The following is a 21,646-nucleotide window of genomic DNA, read 5'->3' as shown; positions in this document are numbered from 1 at the left end:
TCAATATAAGTCATTCCCTAGATATAACAGAAATTCTGTTAAATGCTGGGAAAACCTTTCAAAAGAGTTCAGGAGTTAATGAACTATTTAAAAACTATAATTTGAAAGAAAGAAACTAAACACATGAGAGACAAAAAAAAAAAAATCTGTGACACTTTTTTTTAATCCCCTAGGAGAATAATTAGAACATTCTATGGCTTTTCTATAGAGATAAATGTGGAGAAAATCTATCTAGAATATTTTTTGCAAAGTCCATAGCACATGCAGCATAACTTCCTGGGGCTTAATTACTCAATTTAAATAATCAAATTGGATATGTGACCCTAGTTTCTAAAACAGTATCCAATGCCTTTAGGAATCAAAACAAAATTCTAAACTTCTAAGAGCAGCACCTTTTTCTCGGTTAGTCTATGACTCCCAGTCAGGGAAAATAAATCACACCTGGAAATCCTAGAGGCTGAGACCAACTAAATTAAACAGAGAAACAGACTAAACCCACACACATAACACATAATAAAGGGAATAATAATTAAGACATACTCTTTTTTTTTTTTTGGTCAGGAAATCAGTACATAAAAATTAGTGGCTGGCTTGTTGGTTTGTCTATGCCATTATGTTTTCCTTCTGGGAATGAATTTTCATTTTAGTCTTTTTTGGGTCTTTGACATTCTTAGAGGCAAAAGAACTCAAGACACAATTCTTTCTCAATTACTAGTAAATTCAAGTTTATTACAGTTTTGGAAAAAAATATTATGTAGCTGGTCTAGATGATGTCAGTTATTTGACAATAAATGAACTGTGAAAGTGAACAGCACCCAATACTATATGTTTAATGCACTTTAAAATTAGTCACAATTGCCTTTGGTTTGGACACTGGTGGAAGGGACTGTAGGATTGGCAAAATGAGAGGTTTATTTAGCGTCTGGGAGAAGCTTATAAAAGAGCTTAAGTCCTCATTCCTTCTAACATCTTAACAGCTGTGCAGTTTCTTACAAAATATGTTTTATCGTTTCAAGAAATGCTGTTAACCTCGCAGTTTTAAAACTGAATGAACAAGGCCTCTTGGACAAATTGAAAAACAAATGGTGGTACGACAAAGGAGAATGTGGCAGCGGGGGAGGTGACTCCAAGGTTAGCCTCAATGTCACCAAAAGCGGGTAAACAGTATGTAAAGTAATCGGTGCATCTGCTGGGAGACATCATTCGGACCTACAAATACCACCGGAATTGCTAACCAAATCCCTTCACAAATTGAAGTATGCAATTACTGTCAAAGCAAAAATATTTGCAACCAGTATCAATTTGGGGACACACTAACAAACCTAATTAAAACAGTCACATAACATCCCTGATTTTGAAGAGGTTGTAGATCAGACATTGTAGCCCCATCGGCCTTGGCTTCGGAAAGCAGGGAGGTATGCACCTGTGAAGCAAGTGGATTTAGTGAAAAGAGGAGGGAGAACAAAGAGGGTGAGTCAGTCTTGTTTTCCTTTCTTTTACATGACCAGAACTTCTATGACATGTTTTTTAAGTAACATCCGTCAGCGGGGTCAAACCTAGATCTGTCTAGAGTACCTTCTGGAGACTCATTTCTCTACCTAAAACTCAGGTTTACCTTAAATAGCCAGTTAAATAACAAATCAAAGAGAGTCATCTGGACTTGACATTTTTTTTTTTTTTGTCTTGGACCAGACTACATAATGAACAGGCTGCCAAAAACAAACCATTGCAGCATTTTCCTTACTGCATCTCTGTCCTAGTTTCTGCTTCATTAAAAAAAAAAAAAAAAAAAAAAAAAAAAAATTCTTTCTAAGCACTGGCTAAATTTTTTTGAAAAGGCATATGATTAACAGGAAGTATTAACTAGTTTCCCTGAATTCTTCATTATATAGACACCAAAAAAAAAAAAAAATCCAGGGAAGGAAATACTCAGACTAAATTTTCATTTCTTACATATCTTCAATTGTTATGTAAGAATATTGAAAATTTTGAGGTATATATTCTTTTTCTTTTCAGATCTGGAGAGTTGCCCAAAACAGGAAGTCCAGGTTATCTTCAGGTTCTTGATTGGACTGTACATCGATGCTCTGATTTCAGGACATCCCTGTCAGGGTAGCTGCTAGCCTCCCCCACTTCCTATGCTGTTCACTTCCCTCCTCATTCCTTGTCTAAGTAGCCTTTTGAATTCAGCCCACTTGCAAGTTCCCACCTGATAACCAATGCTGTTACAGGAGGGGGAAGGATAAACTTTGCCAAAGAAATGTTCTGGCTACACAGGGAGCCATGAAAAGAGGAGACAACAAAATTGTGTGAACTGAATTCTGATCATCCTTCCCTGATCCTGAGACAGGATCAGGAAAAGAGCAGAGAGAGGCTAGAGAGAGCCCTCAGCGATTCTCAGCAATGGTTCCCTTCAAGACACCACCATCTAAGGCACCAATCACATGTTCTCCTAAGTTCTAATTTTATGTATTTTGGAGCCTATCTTGCCTAGAGGTTTTTGAGAGTTTCCATGAAAATATGAAAAGTAAATATATATGTATACTATACAGAAAAAAGTATTCAAGTTGACATTAATTAAATTTTGCCATGCAAATTGAAACACAAGAAAAAAGCACACTATAAGCTGCAAAAGCACTGGAAAATAAAGAACAAAGATGTTCTATTCTGTGAGGAAAATTGTGCTTGCAAATTTTTATTTCTATTGCAAATATAATAGAAGCATAACACTGTTTAACAGGTAAAAAATGTACACAAAAATGACTAAAGGAGTCCTCTCTTAGTGTAGAAACCCATTCCAGCAAAGTAAAATGAGCAAAAATGTACATATAATGGAAAAAAATCTATGTAACGATAGTCATTTTGATTTATGAGGAATTGGAGACTGCATTTGGAGTTTGATTTGTTTGCACCTAACACATTGTTTGGTGCATAATGTAAGCATTTGTTGTCCAAAAAGAATAAATATGAATCTAACCTTGTTGCTTTTGAAAACTAAACAGTTTGTTCTTATAGGTATAGGGACATGATTTTCATCAAACATGATTACAAAATGATATTCGAAGGCATTATTTCAAATCGCAACAGGTCGTTATCTAAAAGGTTATAGAAAAATTAATATAAAATGTTTCCCCAGATGAAATTACAGTTTGTCCTGTTTTCCCTGCAGGAATTTTGTTTGCATACTAAAGAATAAATATCTCTCCTAGGTTGTATGTTGCATTTATCTCCAAGAGAATAGCTGGCTACAATGTTAATGTTAATAATGCCCTATTCTGAGTTTGTAAAAAAAGAAAGAAAAATAATAGTAAGGTGATATTTTAAGTGACCTGAACTAATTTAAATCAAAGTAAATTAACAGGAGGTAGTTCTAACATTTTTGTTTTGTACCTTCCTCTGATGACTGAATCTTTTAAGCTCAACTAGCCCCTCCCATTTGGCCCCACCTTCCTCAAAAGATGTAAAGTAAGGGAAAAGTGCTGAATTGAAGAATGAAATTGGCTTTTTCTCCTTAGCTGAATGTAAAGCCAAAGCAGAAGAGACAACAAAATGCCAACAATTCCATGTAGAGCAAACGCACATACAGTGATATGGCCACCAGCATGTTGAAATCGGTATCTTCCAATTCTCATATACAGAATCTATAGAGATAACTCATCTTCCTTACGTGGTTTTGTGAAGGGGAAGAACGTGGAAAACTGTTCCACACACAGAAAGTTTCCCACAAGGCAACAGGCAGTTGACCCTCCTATCATTCCAGGATGAGAGCCAGGGAGGACACCTCCAGCCTTCTCTTCCCAGCAAAGCGTTAAACTTTGCCTGCACTGGGCCCTGGGCGAGTGTCTGGGGAAAAGAAGAATTACACCCGCAGTGCTTTCCCTCAAGGAGCTGGTGCTAACATAACTAGCAGCTTAGCTGTAGTCACTGTGGTCGTGTCCATACACAGGCGATGGCTGCAAAACAACTGTGTCCCCACCCACCTGATAGCCATTCCCAACCAGGAAGCTCTGGTCAGAGCAGTCTCAGCCCAGAGACTTCACACTGACATGGAAAAATTTGATAAGCAGCAAGAGAAAAGGCCCTATATATTAATGAAGTAAAGTGCAAAGGCATGACTTTAGGGGTACAAATTCCTTTTCTTGAGAACTTACTCTTGCGATAACGATATTAATTGTGCTGTGGTCTTTTTTGTGGTCATAAGAGGGTCATACTCATTTTTGTGAACAAAATAACAGAAATTTACTGACACTGAACCAATTCAAAAATATCACTCTGCTGTCTAAAATTCATTACCCTCTTTAATCTGATATGATTTAGTCTGAGCACAAACCATATGCAAAATTTTATGTTAAGTTGTATGTGAGTTGTTTAATACAGGTCCCAGTTGAAAATTTTGGCAACACCCATAATCATCAGTGATCCACAGTGCTAATAAAATCTGATGTAGTAGTTTTTTGTGTGTGTGTTTATAGTTCTCCTATGCATAAAGAATATGCATAGGTATATATTTATATATTCAGGTATGTTTACATATGAAAATCATTTGGTAAATAATGTATTATTTAGGATTATATGAATGCTAATTCTTTAGGATTATTTATATGAATGCCAAAATTTGCCATTTTGAATATCTATTCCTTACTTGTAAATATAGGATACTTACAAATTACCTATTGCCCTTAACCATAACCTTGGAAACTGAGGAAAGAATAAAGGGATATTCATAAGTAGGAAAAACGTGGAAAAGCTAGAATGAGGTGATAAACAACCTGCCAAGGGAAACTCAGCCCTGGAGAAAGAGTCAACTTGTTCACTTCCTAACATTCCTCCAGTTGCCCATTAAATTTGGTTCATAATAAATATATCCAAAATGCTAATCTGTTCTTTCCCTCTAAAACCAGGATAGTGGGGTGAATAAATAGCAGAAGGGACAACGCATACAAGGCAGTAAGAAAAGTAGTACACTAAGGAGACTGAGAAACCAAAGGACACTCATCCAATAGATAATTCTGCTTTCAGTTGTTCCTTCTGGAAGAAACGTGAAGGAAACTTTGCTTTTACTTTCTTCCCTTTAAACCCTGAGCCCTTCTCCTCCCAACACACACCATTCAAGAAGTGCAACATTAGCTAATAAAATGTGTGTACACATGTGTTAAAAAGGCTTTGGCCAGCTAACCTTTGGACCTAAAATTTCTTACAAACAAAATAATCATTCAGGCTTCAAAATAATTTAAATGTAGCAGCTTTACTGAACACCTACCTGAATCAGATACTCTGGTAAATACTATTTTACAAAGATGATGAATGAGATGTTCCTTCTGTTCTTAAGAGCTCATAGTTCAGCAGCCAGCTCACAAGTTTGGCTTTGTAAGTCGCTTCACAGATGGTCCTGGGATTGCATATAAACAGTAAAAGCTAGATTGGGGTTAAATTAACCAAGCACCTCAATTAACCCATAATTCTCATTCTACCCTAAAACTCAGATTTTAGAAGTGTTAAATCATGTTCCTGTTAGATTTTAATCCAAAAAAATGGGTTTTTCTGCCTAACTGCTAACCAGAAAGTTGAATTGACTGGAAACCCAACTTCTGGATTCTTCTTGAATATATTTAAATGCACAAGCTGGGAAGTCAGACTATTACAAATCCCAATTCAGCTACTTCCTAGTTATGTGAGTGTTAACCTCTCTGTGCCTTGATTTCCTCATTTGTAAAATGCGGGAGATAAGGACAGTTAAATTTCGGGCCTCCCCGGTGGCGCAGCGATTGAGCGCTGGCCTGCAAAGCTGCCCACAGCCTCAGCAGCACCGGTTCAATCCCCGCCACTGCGAGGGTTCCACATGGCACGCAGACCTCTCCTGCTGTGCCCTGCTGCTCCCCTCAGCAGTGTACTTCGTCAGTCTGCCTGTTCTGCTCCCCGCTCTGGATCTGGTGAATTCTCTCACCCTCCCGCACTTCTGACTGTACCCAGTGCTTGTATAAATAAATAAATAAATCTTTTTTAAAAAAAAAGTTAAATTTGTAAAATGCCTTACCAGTGCCTGGTAAGTACTCAGTGTTAGCTAGCATAATCACCATCATAATACACTACCTATTTATGTTAATAAATTTATGGACTTAATTCCCTGAAAATGAAATAAATGTGTGCTGTTGTTTCTCCAAATGCACTCAACATTTCCTAGAAGATGTGAGGCAGTGGGACATACTGCAAACAAATATAGGTTGAGCTTCAGAAATGTCTAGAAGATGGAAACAAGTCTCTCTGAATATTGGTAAAAGCAAACAAAAAAAAAAATACTAAAACCAACCAACCAACCACAAAAGCAGTGATGACTGACAATCCTAGGAGTTACTGGTCCTCTTAGCCTTCATTTTGTACATACAGAGATGAATGAGGAAATGTATCCAGAAGAGTTCTTAGGTTCCTTGGGATGCTGATGCTGACATTTTCTTGAGAGATTCTTCATGGAATATGTACTGAAGAAACCAAAGGTAGAAAAGAAAGATGGGAGTCTGCAGTACTGGCAAAGTGTCCTTCATAAAAGTCTTTCTTACCCTTAATACATCAAATAGCTACTGGAAAGAATTCATAGAGTATGTTACAGTCATTTCACTATGTACTTAGAGTATATTAAAATGGTAGATTGCTTCTGGTAATGTTACTTAGGTGAAATATTGTAATTTGCAATTCAGAAGGAAAACATCAGCTTACTTTAAAATAACGAGTTTTACAAGGACCTTCCTCTGCATGAGTTAGCCTTTTATCAACAACATTTGAGTCACCCTCCTTTTTTTTTTTTTTTCACTTTAACTTCCTCATTAGGTGTTTTTATTACTTTTTTAAATGCAAACATGTACATCTCCTTGGACAAAATCAAGTCAACATGTGCATGTTGTTCTGTAACTGATTTTTTTTTAACTTTATTAATGACAATATTTATTTGAGATTTTTTTAATGAATTTTAAATCAAAATCAACAAAAAACTATGAACCAGAGATACTCACCCTCCTCTTTTAATTATATCCTAGATGAGAGTGGTTAAGGATAAATCTGTCAATTTGCAACCACTACTTCTATTCATTTTGAAAGGGGGGCGGGGAATGGGAGCTTTTAGATTTTGAATGACTCCCACATTTTTGTTGGGAAAATTGTAAATGCTCAAGAAACCCATCCCAGGCCAATAGTTTTGGATTCACAGTAATTGCATACATTTTATTTAAAAATCCTCCCAAGCAGTATGTGCCTGTTACCTAAAGCGATGGAGCAGGCCCCAGTTTTATGTCTGATTCTAAACCTGGGCCTACAGTACAAGACATAGCACCTGCTGTGGCCTTTGCTCTGTCACTTTGCCATGCGATTCTAATGTAGTTTTACTTGAATAACATAAAATAACATATATAATGTTATTTATGTTATTTTCCACGTGAAGAACTCCTGTAAACCTTGCCGTTTTGAAACTCAGTGAGGCAGGCGTCTTAGACAAGCTGAAAAACAAATGGTGGTACGATAAAGGTGAATGTGGACCCAAGGACTCTGGAAGCAAGGTCAGTCGCTGCAGTTCGGGGCCTCCGCTCGTGTTCACAAAGCAGTAGATGGGAGCAATTGTCAGCAGTAGATGGAAACAATAAAAAGCCAGACACTTCTCTACACACTGCCCAAATTAGAGGCTAATGTCATAAATTTTAGCCACAGGTTATGTCTTTTCAAAGCAAGGCAGTCTGCTCCCCTAATATTAAATCTCTTAAATAAAGTTAAATTAACAGCTAAAAGTTATAGAAAATAATAACATTCCTTATATTATTCTCAAACTTACGTACCACTAGTAACAGTAGTGCCTTTTGGTTAGGTTTCTGTTTTAAAGGCAAAGACTGTGAAATCTATTATTTTAAGAACTGAGGTATTCTCCAACAGAAATGGAATATTTCTCAATAGTCATCTAGAAAAAGAAGATATTAATATTAACTAGTTATATGCATATCAGTTAAATATATGCTTATTCAGAAGTTGTCTACTGTCACCCTATTGCCAAGCATTCCACTTTAGTTTGAAGAGGCCCTATGATCTTTCTGTGCTGAAAGAGTATAACTTCCAATTCTAGCCTATCAACGTTATTTTAATAAACCAATGTTTGTGATTAATATCCTCAAACTCTAAGATGTCTTGTTCGTGAATGCCTCCCAGAACAAAATGGGAAACTATAGGCCTAATTCTACTCAACACAAGTAGTGTTATGAACAGGTATATTTTTACTCCTAGGGGGAAAAAAAAGTAATAATCTAAATATTTGTGCAGATGTATAGAATGTAGTAACAGTTGCTAAAATCCATATATGAGAATTCTTAGGATTTTTTATTTGCTCTTTTTCAGTATCTTTTCTTTTACACAAATTTTTGCAAACTATTGTTATTCTATGATATTAAATGGACTGGTTTAAATAAGAGAAACTAAATTAATTGAAAAAGACAAAGTAATGTTTCAGTGCTTCTCCTTATATTTTAATCACCTTTGTCTGCCTTTGAACCAGAGTGGAATGAGAGAAGCTTGGCCAAATAATGAAATAGTAATACCAAATCCTTATGTGAAGTCAGAGAGATATAAATACTTAATGAATGATGATTTTAAAAATGAAGTTACTCTAAAAATTTGGCCCAGTCAGTTGATGCCATGGCTAAGTGAACAGTGTACATAATACTACATGTTGAATTGAACAATCTCCTAATAAAACTAAATGTCTTAATCACTTTTTGCACATAACAGACAGCTGAGAAGAACACAGGGCATCCTTCAGGTAGTCTACCCAAAATATCTCTTCACGTAATGTTATATAAGATATGTATTTATAATTGATGAAAAAAGTCTGAGTTCTTGTTACAATTATAGTATCTTGAATTTTATGCTCAACTGTTTAATTTATTATGAGATAATATGCATATTAGAACTCTGGAAAATGTTAATTAAGCATTTCAAGTGGGAATGAAATCATATTTTTAAATCAATAAAAATAGTTATAAATTTTTCCATATATAATTTTTCATTGACCATGTAATTTGTATATTTTTAAAAGTTACCTTTAAAGAAAGCTACCTAAAAGTGATCCAATATAACTATTCCTAAACGGTATATAATATGTAAAAGTGAAACTTTCCAGAATATTCCCCACACGGATGTGACCAGAAGGCCTAATAATGTATAACCTAGCACAGTATTTGCATATATTTGGTAAGGGAATAATGAAAAATGTGAAACTGCCAGTTTAATGACCCTTAGTTCTGTAAGTAGGAAATGTGAAGTTAGATTTATTTAAGAGAACCATCAAACATTTAAAATAAGTTTTAATGGAAGGAAAGCAATAAGATATCCCCTTCCCATGTAATTGGGTTTTATTCAATCTTAACAGTAAGAAGCCCAGTTCTGCCACCCTACGTAAATATATAAATGCTTACATATCTCTAAGTATAATGGTTTTCATTGCATATTTAATAGTGATAAAATGTTACAGATTTTACTGAATGTAGTTATACACACTTTATCGGTAATCATCATACTTTTACTTCTCCCAAGAGCTAAAAGTCTTAAGGTTAAATCCATAAACCTACACCAGTGATTTAAGGTTAAATTAAGTATGTACTTTAACGAACTATTTGAATTTCATGTATTCTTTTATCTTGTGTCTTTGGCATTCCCACAGTTAACTGAAGTGTCTTTATCCCCCCAGGACAAGACGAGTGCCTTGAGCCTGAGCAACGTAGCAGGAGTCTTCTACATTCTGGTTGGCGGCTTGGGCTTGGCAATGCTGGTGGCTTTGATAGAGTTCTGTTACAAGTCCAGGGCAGAAGCGAAGAGAATGAAGGTGGCAAAGAGTGCACAGACTTTTAACCCAACTTCCTCGCAGAATACCCAGAATTTAGCAACCTATAGAGAAGGTTACAACGTATATGGAACCGAAAGTATTAAAATTTAGGGGTAGGACTTAGGGCCTACAACAGTGAGTGGGTGATGCATCCTGTAACGCAGTGTCGTGACCTGTCTGTCCAGTGGTGGTATTGCTTGCTTCTAATTAGAGCTTGGTATTTTTGAAAACTTCAGTGCAAAGTGGTTCGGTTTTCTTTGGCTGCAGATGTACTGTTCGAAACTTTATGTTGCCAATAGATATCTGCATTGAAAGGGTCAGAAAAACAAAAACAAACCTCCAGACTTGCTCTGTGAAATGGTTTAAATAATATATTATCCTACCCAAAATTTGGAGGAAATTGCAAACTAGATCTGGGTTCCCTTACACAGACCAGGTTAATCATCTCAGGAACAATCCAGGTTTATACTAAGTGCCAACGTAATACATATAAAACCTGCTTCAAAAATTATCAATGCCTAGACGGTTGCTGTTGTTTATAAGGTGATATTATTTTCTGAAAAACAAGTTATGTAAAAATTCCAACTCCTTGGAGTTTTCACTCCTGGACTAATTTGTTTCACACTATCCATCGTTTTCTATTTTGAACAGTGATCCCCTGCTATTTGTTTAAGTGACAGAAGTCCTTGAGCCAGACCTATAAGCAGGAGTGATTGTCAGAACATTGACTACAATTCATAGCTATTTAGATGAAATTATACTTTTATGCTCACAGAAGCACTAAGGTGAATAAACATTTGAGGCAAAATAGCAGTTTCTCCATAAAAGGTGTCAATTTTTGTGTCCCTTAGGAAGGATGCAATAAAAGGTAAAAGATTACAATGAGTTATTACAATGTTTTTTTATATTTCAACTGTTTCTAAGTTAGCCAAATCAGCCCCTTACTCATATCCTCTTAACATCACACATTAAAAAATTGTGAATGTTCAGTGAAATATAGGAGATGAAGGTCAGGTTTTTAAGAATCTAAATGTCTACTAAATTTTTTTCTTCTAATGATAGAAAGTGGTTTTAAAATGAGACAGAAAGCATCTGCTACTGCTCTTCCAAAAAATCAGGTCTCTAAAACTCATTTTCTAAAATTATATATAATAGCCAGCTGAACAGGCTGCTCATTCTCATTAGAATGATAAACGAGTCTTTGAACCCAAAAGAGACATTCAGTGCTTAATGTACCCTAGAATCAAAAATCCATTATAATTTTCATAAAAGATATTCATCTGAGGTTATGCCAGGTAAATATGCATGATTTTGATCTTTATTTATTACATAAAAGCTACTGAAGTATTTATTAGTATCTTAAAACTAGGGGAAAAAGCCATCTTTTTACCAAGAAATAATTGCTTTTATCCATTATCTAATAATCAATGACTGAGTATGACTGCACTTAGATAATCCCAAAGTGGTTCTTTCACAATACAGGGGAAAAGAATTAAGAACAAAACCTTCAACTCACAGATATCTAAATGTTTTAAGCATCTCTTCTAAACAATAAATTGGGGTGATGTCAAGATCTCTTGACCATTCACAGGAATGCTTTCATCTTAATATTTAGAGTTGAGAGCAGATTTTCCCAAACAGACAAAAATAATATCTGACAAGTTTTCAGAGCCAATTATTTGGATTTCATTGTAAGATTAATTTTATTAGATGTCTTTTAAAAAAATTATTTTTGGGACCTCCCTGGTGGCCTAGGGGTACAGTCTCAGCACTATCACCATTGTGGCATGAGTTCGATCCCCAGCCAGGGAGTTAACCCACATGGCACAACAGAGCTCTCCTGTCTCACCCACTTAGTGTATTTCAGTAGGTCTGCCTTTTCTGCTCCCCACTTTGTCTCTGGTGAATCCTCTCATCCCCCCTCTACCTCCGCACCTCGGGCCTACACTCCAGTTCTTTTATAAATCTTTTAAGAAAAATTTATTTTTACCAGTTCATTAAAACTGATTTTCTTTGGATTAGCAAAGGCTTTTCAAACATCAGTAAGGTCCAAAGATAATGAAGCACAGAAAAGAAATGAATATTAGAAAATTCTAAAAAGATGTATATGACGGCTCATTACAAAGTTATGGGAAGTTGCTATAAAGACTATTTCCCAAGTTATATACATTTAACTTACATATAATAATGTTTTGGGAGTCAAAGCCTGGCATTACAGTTCTTCACATGAATTGCCTTTGGAATTGGGGTTGAATTTTTAAGACAATAAATTTCAAATAAAAATAAAGCATTTATCTGCATAACTTTTTAAAAGACTAACTGGCATTCAAGGCAAATACAGTGATCTATATCTGTAGAGATGGACTTGAGAGTGAGCTGTTTTTAATTCATTCCATTATTAATTTTTTTTCCTTTCAAAAGATTTGTTGGCAATATAAGTATGATTGATAATTTAGATAACATGGATCCTGAATCTCAAAAAAAAAAACATACAAAAAGTTAAAACCTTCAATGTATGGTAGAATATTAATGACCACAGAGGTCATAGCCTTTATCACAATTATCCAACTAGACCCAGAGTATAAGGAAATTTTTAAAAATGTTTTCCAAGTTTGAGCAGGCTCAAGAGGTTCACGTCAAGATGACTATAAGTGACATTTTAAGGAAGAAGCAGGAAATACAAATATAAAAAATAAGAAAATCAATTGACAAATCTATGTTAATTACACTAAACTGTAGAGGAGAGATGACTTAATGGTACATGGTTCCTGCTTTGGATATTTTTCTTTTCTTGCAAAGAGAAGAAAGATAAGAAAGGAAACAAAAATAGATTTGAAGACAAGAGCTTCTCAAAAATTCCTTCAAGAAATCACAGTGATTTCATTGATAGTATTTTAGTATTTCCTTTTCAAAAAAATTAAACCTAGTAGATTTTTATATGATATTCCTTTTTTTAAAAAAAAGATTTATTTTATTTATTTATGCATACAAGAGCTGGAGTGTAGGCCAGAGGTTGGGGTGGGGAGTGGCAGAGAGAGGATTCATCAGAGACAGAGTGGAGAGCAGAACAGGTGGATTGACTGAAATAAACTTCTGAGGGGAGCAGCAGACAAGACAGAAGAGGTCTGCTGAGCCATATGGGTTAGCTCCCTGCCTGGGGATCGAACTCATGCTACAGTGGCTGCTGATAGCTTGATAGTGCTGAGACTTACACCTTGAGCCACCAGGGAGGCCCAAAACTAGTAGATTTTTAAAAATAATTATCTATTTTGTTTAACATTAAATGTTGAAATGGAATCTGAAGAAACAGAACAGGTCGAGACATTGTAATTTAATGATTGTAATTTAATGATGAGTAGAGTTTCTGTTGAGATTATAACTTGGCCTCCAATTATGAATTTAAGTGTTAATTTTTGAGTGTTCAATAAAGCAGAACTATAATAATGATCTTGGCTTTTTATCACAGATATGACACTGACTAGAAATTTGACTTCAACTTTCTGCAGTTAACAGGTTACCTGGCCTCTAACTCCTTTTCATTATAACAGTTTTAATCTATTAACTTCATTCATTTTTATATAATTGTTCTAATATTTAAATCCCAGAGCAGATTTAATGCAGGTCTAGAATTTCCTAAAGTATCAGGCAAACTTAAACCATAACAGAAAATTAAGCTACATTGTGAGTTACGAGAAACTTATGATCTGAATCATAACATCTCATTTACCTCATTTTCCTCTTGAGTTAACATTAAAATTCAGCTACTAGAAAGAATTTAATGGCAATGAGTGAACAGTAATTAAATTTCCATAATAACACTGCCTGTCTCTCCTCTGAAGTTATTATTATCTGCTCCTTAATAGGACAGAGAGCAGGAATTTAATGAGGTTTTCAAAGACCTGACCCCATAACCTCAATCTAGGAAGTTCCCAAGTGATGATGGTGTGTCAGAACATGCATGCTTCCTTTTAGAATGCTCGTTTTAAGCACTTAAAGCTTCTTAAAATATGAGCCTTCCCTTCCAGAGTAGCCACAGACAGAACTTCCTGTCACTCATTGGCTGCTCTGGATCATGTCAATATAACTGGTGTGAATGAATGAAGTGTCTGGATAGATCATGTTCTGAAAACAGGAAGATCTGTCATGAACAGTCTCCACAGTTTGTTTAGACAATTCCTAACAATTTTAAGAGTATAATCATGACACTGTAAAGATATTTTCTAAGGCAATAAGATTCCAATAATCATGCAAACCTAAAGGAAACTTTACACTGGCCTACATGTGTGAGGAATAGAATGCAGCAAGTTGAAAGACTTGGCCAGGCCAGATTTCTTCAACAAAATCCAGCTTTATCACTTAGCATGAGTTCTTCAACAGGCAGAACTATAAACTCTAGACTGATTCATAAGTGGTTAGTCCTATAAGCAGCTTTCCTCCTATAAGCAGCTTTCATATGACTGAAAGAATATGGAAAAATGCAGATGTCTAACTATTAATATTTTGGTGTTTGTTGTGTCATATTTTTTGAAGAAACAGGAACATCGTAACACTCCACATTCTTTCTGTTTCTTTTCCATGCAACCCAGCTGACCTTTTCTGAAGCCATAAGAAACAAAGCCAGATTATCCATCACTGGGAGTGTGGGTGAAAATGGCCGCGTCTTGACGCCCGACTGCCCAAAGGCTGTTCACACTGGAACTGCAATTAGACAAAGTTCAGGATTGGCTGTCATTGCATCGGACCTTCCATAAAAACCAAAAAAATAATTGAGTGCCTTAATTAAACTGTGTTGGTGACTGATGGACACGCAGCCCTGAGGGACACGCCCTGTGTGGGTCTTCGCTAAACCAATCCTTTGGCTGAGAGCGGGAGTCGTCCTAATGCGCCCCACATCAGCAGCAGCAACGTGCATGAGCTCAGCTCGGAAACCCAAACTCAGATTTTATATCAGGAAAACTCACCATTTAGGTTTTTTCGGGGCGTGGGTGGGGGGAGCTGGGATGGGTGTATTAACAGCAACAAATTTCACTCGAGTGGACTTAAAAACTAATCAGACTTGCGAGTTAGCGCATTAAACTGTGAAATTATTGCTCAGAAAAGCCTTTGTCTTCACCACAAGGGACAAAATAGTTATAGACATCAAAGAACATGCTAACCTGTGTCTCCAGAGCACCCATATATTTCATGGAAGACTATCCAGCTGAGAAAACAATCACTAAACTGTGATAAGAAAATAATAAACAAACATGTAAATCCTGTGAAAAACAAAATTTAAAGGAAGTATTTACACTTACTTTGGAGAAAAATACTGAAACATGCTTGCTTTTTAACTGACGTAAATTCAGTAGAGGACAACACAATTCTTTTTTCTAACCATCTTAGGGAACAATACATTGCAATAATTGATATAAATGCCATCACTGTAATAAACTTTAGAGACTTTTTTTAATAAAAGTTGTGGGTCATCTTCTTGTCTGCTGTAATCTTCACTCTGTCACAGAGTCGCTGTCCACAGATCGCATTTGTCTCACGACCAGGAACAAATACAAAACGAAGACAACGCTAACATATGATCATCAGTCTGCCATCTAGAATCAAGATACTATGGGTCACTCCTGTTACCGATATTATTTATAATCCTGTTCTGTGTACAAAATTGCGGTTTTTGTACCCACCAAAAAGAATAAAATGACAGACATTCTTACAGTATCTACAGAGGTTAAGGTTTTTTTCTTACCAGAGAAAAGCTATTTGAGAAATTATAGGACTGTAGGAGAGATGGTAGAAGTCAACTGGTGGGCCACATTGGAAAATGTAGCTAGTCCTTGCTATTTTTGGAGACCAAGCTGCCCTCTTTTACAGGTCTTTTACTTGTTAAGTGGGTTAAACTGTCAAAAAAGAAGTGTTTGAATTGGGGGATCATTGTCGTAGTAGTAACATATCCTATTGTGTTGAAATTTTACTTGACTGTATTTGGCTGCATAAAATATTGTGTCTCTTGGGCTTCTCTCCCCCACTCCCATTATTCCAATTAAATCATTTGAAGGTACTAATAATAGTTCTGGGTAATGAGCAAATGAAGAATTAGTCCATGTTTTCAAATAGAAATTTTGAAGAAAATTGTATATTCATTTATAAAAATTATTATATGTGATGTATGGATTAAATTAGCATGATTCAAAAAAAAAAAACAGATTTGGATCATCCAAAAAAATAAGTACTATCATAAGATAAACCTCACAGTACTTAGAGATCTTGGCAGGAAGCACAAGTTAGGATGATTCTGAGTCTGATCTTGTAGTATGAGTTGCATTTTTCGCAGGTGAAGGTGTTAAGAGCATTAAAGATGAGCTATGGCCCAAAGCCATGCATGCCAATGGCTTATTTAAGGAATGTGTGCAACTCTAGGGGCTGGAGAGAGTAGAGGGTATGAAACCATGGAAGATAAAGTTGGAAAAGGGAAAAGGATGATCACGTTGTTTCAACTCTCAAAATTACCATCTTCCATTCAATCTCTGTGCTGCGTGAAATCTTTAAATGTACAAATCTGAAAACACACATGCACACACACACACAATTCCCTCAGGAAAACTTCCAAGCTCTTGAGTAGAGCAAATGAATCCCTGTATGAACTGACTCCTCTCTCCACTACTTCTCTCAACACTACCCAACCTCTCCCACAAAGTGAACTTCAAAAGCAGCACATGGGACACAACATGTACTACTTCCTCCATTTATAACTCTTTCCTGTCTCCTTTTTACCTGGCTAACTCATACCCATCATTCAGTACTCAAATCTAAGTGTACCTGCCCTGGAAAGATTTCCATGACTATCCACCAACTCCTGCCTCTGAGACTGAGTTAGGTATCCTTCTAATGTTTTCTCCCATCATAGCACTTACCATACTGCATTGTAATTGCCTGTGTACCTGTCTGTATAACTACTAGACTGTAAGCTCCTTGAGGGCAGGGACTGTGTCTATCTTGTTCAGTTGTATCCCCAGCACCCAGCACAGTGCCTGGCATATTGTAGGTGCTTAATAAATATTTGTTGAATGAATGAGTTGAGTGGTTCTTCAACAACAACAACAAAAAGAGTGAGTGACTATGAACAATGACATTGAAAAATCTTGGCTTGAAAGGGGTGTGCTGTACCATGCCAGCCACAGGGGGAGCACCGGGTTCTGGTCAGGAGGCAAAGCAAGAGTGAGTGAAAAGCTTAAGCTTTCATTGGAGCTTTCCTGGGGAAAGACAAGGCAGGGAAGGGTAAACATCTAAGGGTTTGCCAGTTTAAGGTCAGTGAATTCTCATCTGGTACCTGGCCATAGGTTGATTTAAGTTAGGGCAAGTAGTGGTTTGGTGAGTTTTAAAAAAGTGGTCTTGTGAGGGGGCGGATATACTCATGATTAATTTGTTTGAATATGAAAGGCAAGCTCCTGAGCAAGCCTTCCCTATGTCTAAAAATTGGCTAAACTTGAGAGGTGCAATTTCTTCCTAGTCAGAAAGGCCACAAATGCTAGAGCATTAAGAATTCATAAAATAAGGAAACAGAGCTAATATAATTGATTCCGTGGTAAATGGATGCCAGAAGGACATAAAACCTAACAAAACAGGAGAAATTCAGTTCATAAATCTGAAAATTTAGAGTTAGTACTAGGTGAGGTTTGATCCAGCAGTTCAAATGATGTCATCAAGGACTCAGCTTCCCCTCACTATTCTACCTTTGCTGACAGGCTCCATATGAAGGTTTCCCAACTGCACCACTCAAGACAGCAATGTTTTCTACTGCAGTGAACCAACCCGATCCATCCACACCTGGGGCAGGGCTAAGAAACTCAAGTCTCTTCAAAGACCTGGAAGGTATTAATCTTTTTAAGTCTCTTACTTCCATAAACTTAAGATTGCTCCACTCAAAAATAATCTTAACTATATTCATGGCTTACTTTTAGAAAATCTAAAATCTACTCATTGCAAATCCAACACATATCACACTGTACTTACGTAGCATTTTATAATTTTATATATTTATGTAGATCTTTATTAAAAATAAACTGCATTTTAAAAAAGCAACTATGAAGCCTAGGCATTATGCCCATTGTGCAAAAAAGGAAATCAAGTCACAGGGCAAGTTAAATGACTCAGCATAGTAAGTGGCAAAGCCACAATGCTTTTAACTAGAAACTTTCACTATTCCTCCTCAGAGCTCTTATGCCAAAATCTTGGGTTAGTATTAGTATGTTTTATGCAGGCCTTTAGAGCAATCAGAGGGGCACTATATTCTTTTTATAAAATTATGCATAGCATGACTGGTTTCATGGTAATTTTGAGGAACAAATAAAGTAATGTACGTAAAGCACATAGCATAGTGTACAATACAAAACTCAGGCCCCCTGCCCCAACTCACCAAGGGCAGGGATCTCTTGCACACTTGACAACTCAACCCTCACAGCCTTGAAATGGTTTAAATGCAAATCACTTGAAATGATAGAGTTTCAGTTAGTATAGGCCAATTTTATTTCTACAGTAGAAGCATTTATTTCAGTTATAGAAAAATAACACTTTTTGAAGTCAAGGTAACTAAACAGAAGTCTATTTTTCCTGTATATTCATACTCAAGTATCACATATGGATTTAAGACATTCTTTAAATTAAAAGGGAACAAATGCAGAATCAAGGTAGCATCGGTCAGTAGAAGAGATGTATTAAAGCTACATATCAGCCCTGAAAACCAGAAAATACAAAGTGATCTTTGTGCACAACTCTCAACCTTAGGATGCATTCGAATCACCTGGATGGTGGAAAAAGCACCTTTAGGGGACTGAAGGCAAATCACCAAGTTAAGAAAGTCCTTGGTTTCAGAGCAAATACCAAAGGGACTAAAGACACACACTTTGTTCCTCAGGAGGGGCAAAGAAAAAATACACCAAGATGTATATGAGATCAGCCATTTACTAACTGTGTGACTTCTCTAAGCCCCGGGGTTCAGGAACAATAGATACGACTTTCAAAGACTGTTCTACAGATTAGGTCAGATAATATGTGATAAGTGCTTCCTAACTCCTAACACACAGTTCCTATCATTATTGCATCATCATCATCATCTGACACAGAGGACATTCACCCCCACCCCCACCCCCTACATAGCTATTATTTATTTTAAAAAAATCAAATAATCACTCACTGTGTTCATGTTCATAGACTACTGGTAACATTTTTATACTGGTATCATTTTCGCTAGCTTCAACCACCCACATAAGATTCAGTAAATGGTTGAAATGACAATTTTTGTATCTAATCTAAGACAATGTATTCAAAGAAAGAATTAAAGCTCAAAAATTTTAGGTTGCTTCTGAAGCCATCAATAGCTAGATGAATGAACTGCTTTCTGAGTGACCCATTTTAGACAATCTGAGCTACTTCTGTAGTTTTCTGAATCTGTTTACTTATAGATGGAAAATGTGAGAATAGAATAGCTATAATTCACCATTCCCTATATTGAATACGCTGCACAGTAATATTTCAGAGGTAAAGTTTTTGGCCACTTAGGTAACTACCCATATAAACATCTGGGTTTTTAGTATTTGGACACTATAAAGCAAAGCTACAGAGGTGCAGAGTCAGGCCAGGATGGGGTTTCTCAACCTCAGCAATATTGACATTTGGAGTTGGGTAAATCTTTATTGTGCATCGCTCTTCTGTGCATTGCTGGTGTGACCATCCTTGGCCTCTACCCACTACATGCTAGTAGCAACTCCCCCACTTCCCAGTTTTGACAACGAAAAATGTCTCCAGACATTGCCCAATTTCTTCTGGGTGCCAAAATCACCCCCAAAACACTGAACTGACTTTACAAAGACATAGTTGTAAAGCCTGGGTGCACAGATTATACGACACTCTATGTAACATTACTAGTTTAAAGAGTACAGCACAATAGTTTCGGCTATACTGTTTATGCTAGGGGACATGTTTTTATATACTATTTAAGCATACAGTTATCCACATAGAACTACCTTTTTCCTACTGAAAACACTGACATTAGACAGGAAAAAACTGCTAATCCTGCAAACATTTTTACTATTACCTGATATAGAGAAAGCCTATGGTTTACATTTACTAGATGGAGGCCTAGCTAAGTCACTGCAGGTGTCCTTCCTTCTGAATTCGAAGTCTCTCTTTCTCTACTTGCAACCGTTCCTTTTCGATCTGTAGCTTCTCCGACTCAAATTTCAAGAACTGCAGCCTATCTTTTTCCAGCTGCAATCGTTCTCGTTCAAGTTTTAACTTCTCTGTTTCTACGTCCTGCGGCTGAAGTATGGACTTCTCTCCTGGACCGAGTTCGCTTTCCAAAGACGGTTTCTCTGAGCTGACTATCTGCAGGCGCAGCTTCTCTCTCTCGATCTGCAGCCGCTCCTTCTCCAGCTGCAGCCGCTCATGCTCCAGGTCGAGGTGCCGCAGCCTCTCCTTCTCGATCTGAAGGCGCTCCTTTTCTACTTGCAGTCTCTCGGCCTCTATATCCAGGCGTCGCTTCTCCAACTCTAGTTTCTGTTTCTCTATGTTTACAAGCAAATGGGGCTCGTCATACGCAGACCTCGACGGCGTTGAGTTAAGAGTGAAAAACTCATCAATGTGAGGGAAATCTGGAAGCTCATTTTCCCTTCTGGAATCGGGTATGACCGACGACAGCATTTCTTCTTCCTCTTCAATCTCAAACTAAGAGACAAAGGCAATTTTTCAGTATTTATTTCTACTTCACAGCTGGCAATTTGACTAAACATTTCTGAAAAGTTTCCTGTATCATTTGAGCACACAATAACATTTAGTTTGAATTCTGAATAATATTTATATTGAATTACCTAATGTAACTGATGCATATAATTAGGATCAGTATATTTGAAAGAGAAGAAAGAGATCAAAGATAGAAGGAAGGGAAAACCAGAAGGACTTTGGTATGTACTACAGTTAAGTTAGCTTGACTACTCAATTATTCCTGAACTGTAATAAACTCTTCCATCAGAAATGAAGACACAGAAAAGAAAAGGTGCTCAGAGGCTAATATTTACCTCAGGACTCTGGGGGTCTCTTTCTTCTTCTTCCACTTTGACTTCAGTTAAGGATCCACCTGCATCTCTGAAATCTGCCACATTTTGCCAGTCAAAATTTGTATCATTTCGGAATCCAATCTTTTCATCTATCTCCTCAGTGAGAGAGTCATCTAAATCGGATGTGGGAAGGGGAAATCCCGAACCAACCAGCTTAATGTTTGCCTTCATCCTCTTCCTCTTCATAAGTGCTCGCCAGTCGAGATATCTTCTCTTCACCTCTGTCCCTGTCCTCTGTTCTCCCTCCCCGACAGCATTCACACACTGTGCAATCTCCTCCCAGGCCATTCGTTTCATCACATTAATTGTCGTATTAAGCTGCTTGGAAAAAATAACTTCTTTCCTTTTTGTAATTTCTTTCAAAAGGGTCTGAGTTTCTTGAACACTGAAATTGCTTTTCCTTTTTCTTTTCAACTGCTTCATTTTTTTAAATTCAAATGTAGTTTTTACAGTAAGAGGAGATATGAGAGGAAATTGAGGGACGCTATGAAGTACACAAACCAAAGACAATCCCTTGTTGGCAATTCGTTTAAATCAGTTTTCCATTCATCTAGTAGCACAGGCAGCCTGGATAATTCCTAAAGAGAAAAAAGTAAAATATTAACCAACCTGCTACTTCTGCAATGTACTTCAACTCAATAAGCAACATATACACAACTTCCAAAAAGACATTTCTAGCCTACATTTCTCTTGTCTC

At 36.6% G+C, this 21,646-nt stretch overlaps 2 protein-coding genes across 3 annotated transcripts in view; one reads left to right on the top strand and one right to left on the bottom strand.

Moving 5' to 3' along the window:
- GRIA4 (glutamate ionotropic receptor AMPA type subunit 4) overlaps positions 1-14,601 on the top strand; it is a gene marked incomplete at its 3' end in the record, with an annotated part of 354,667 nt that extends 340,066 nt beyond the window's left edge. The window contains exons 14-16 of one of the 2 annotated variants that reach the window (XM_084248455.1): positions 7,430-7,544; positions 9,716-9,850; positions 14,437-14,601. In XM_084248455.1, coding sequence (XP_084104581.1) covers positions 7,430-7,544; positions 9,716-9,850; positions 14,437-14,601 — 415 coding nt within the window. Of the gene's footprint in view, positions 1-1,016; positions 1,132-7,429; positions 7,545-9,715; positions 9,851-14,436 lie in introns of both variants that reach the window. The other variant, XM_084248456.1, reaches the window with a different exon arrangement.
- A 5,383-nt stretch (positions 14,602-19,984) lies between these two features.
- On the bottom strand, positions 19,985-21,372 carry MSANTD4 (Myb/SANT DNA binding domain containing 4 with coiled-coils; the record flags this gene model as incomplete). The annotated part of the gene is made up of 2 exons (XM_084248852.1): positions 19,985-20,560; positions 20,911-21,372. The coding sequence occupies 2 exons, from the start codon at positions 21,370-21,372 to the stop codon at positions 19,985-19,987; spliced, it is 1,038 nt and encodes a 345-aa protein (XP_084104978.1).
- Positions 21,373-21,646: the final 274 nt, after the last annotated feature.

The sequence above is a fragment of the Talpa europaea genome (assembly GCF_964194135.1).
Source record: "Talpa europaea genome assembly, chromosome: 12".
Taxonomy (NCBI): domain Eukaryota; kingdom Metazoa; phylum Chordata; class Mammalia; order Eulipotyphla; family Talpidae; genus Talpa; species Talpa europaea.
Note: the sequence above shows the minus strand (reverse complement) of the source record. Positions and strands in the feature narration are given on the sequence as shown.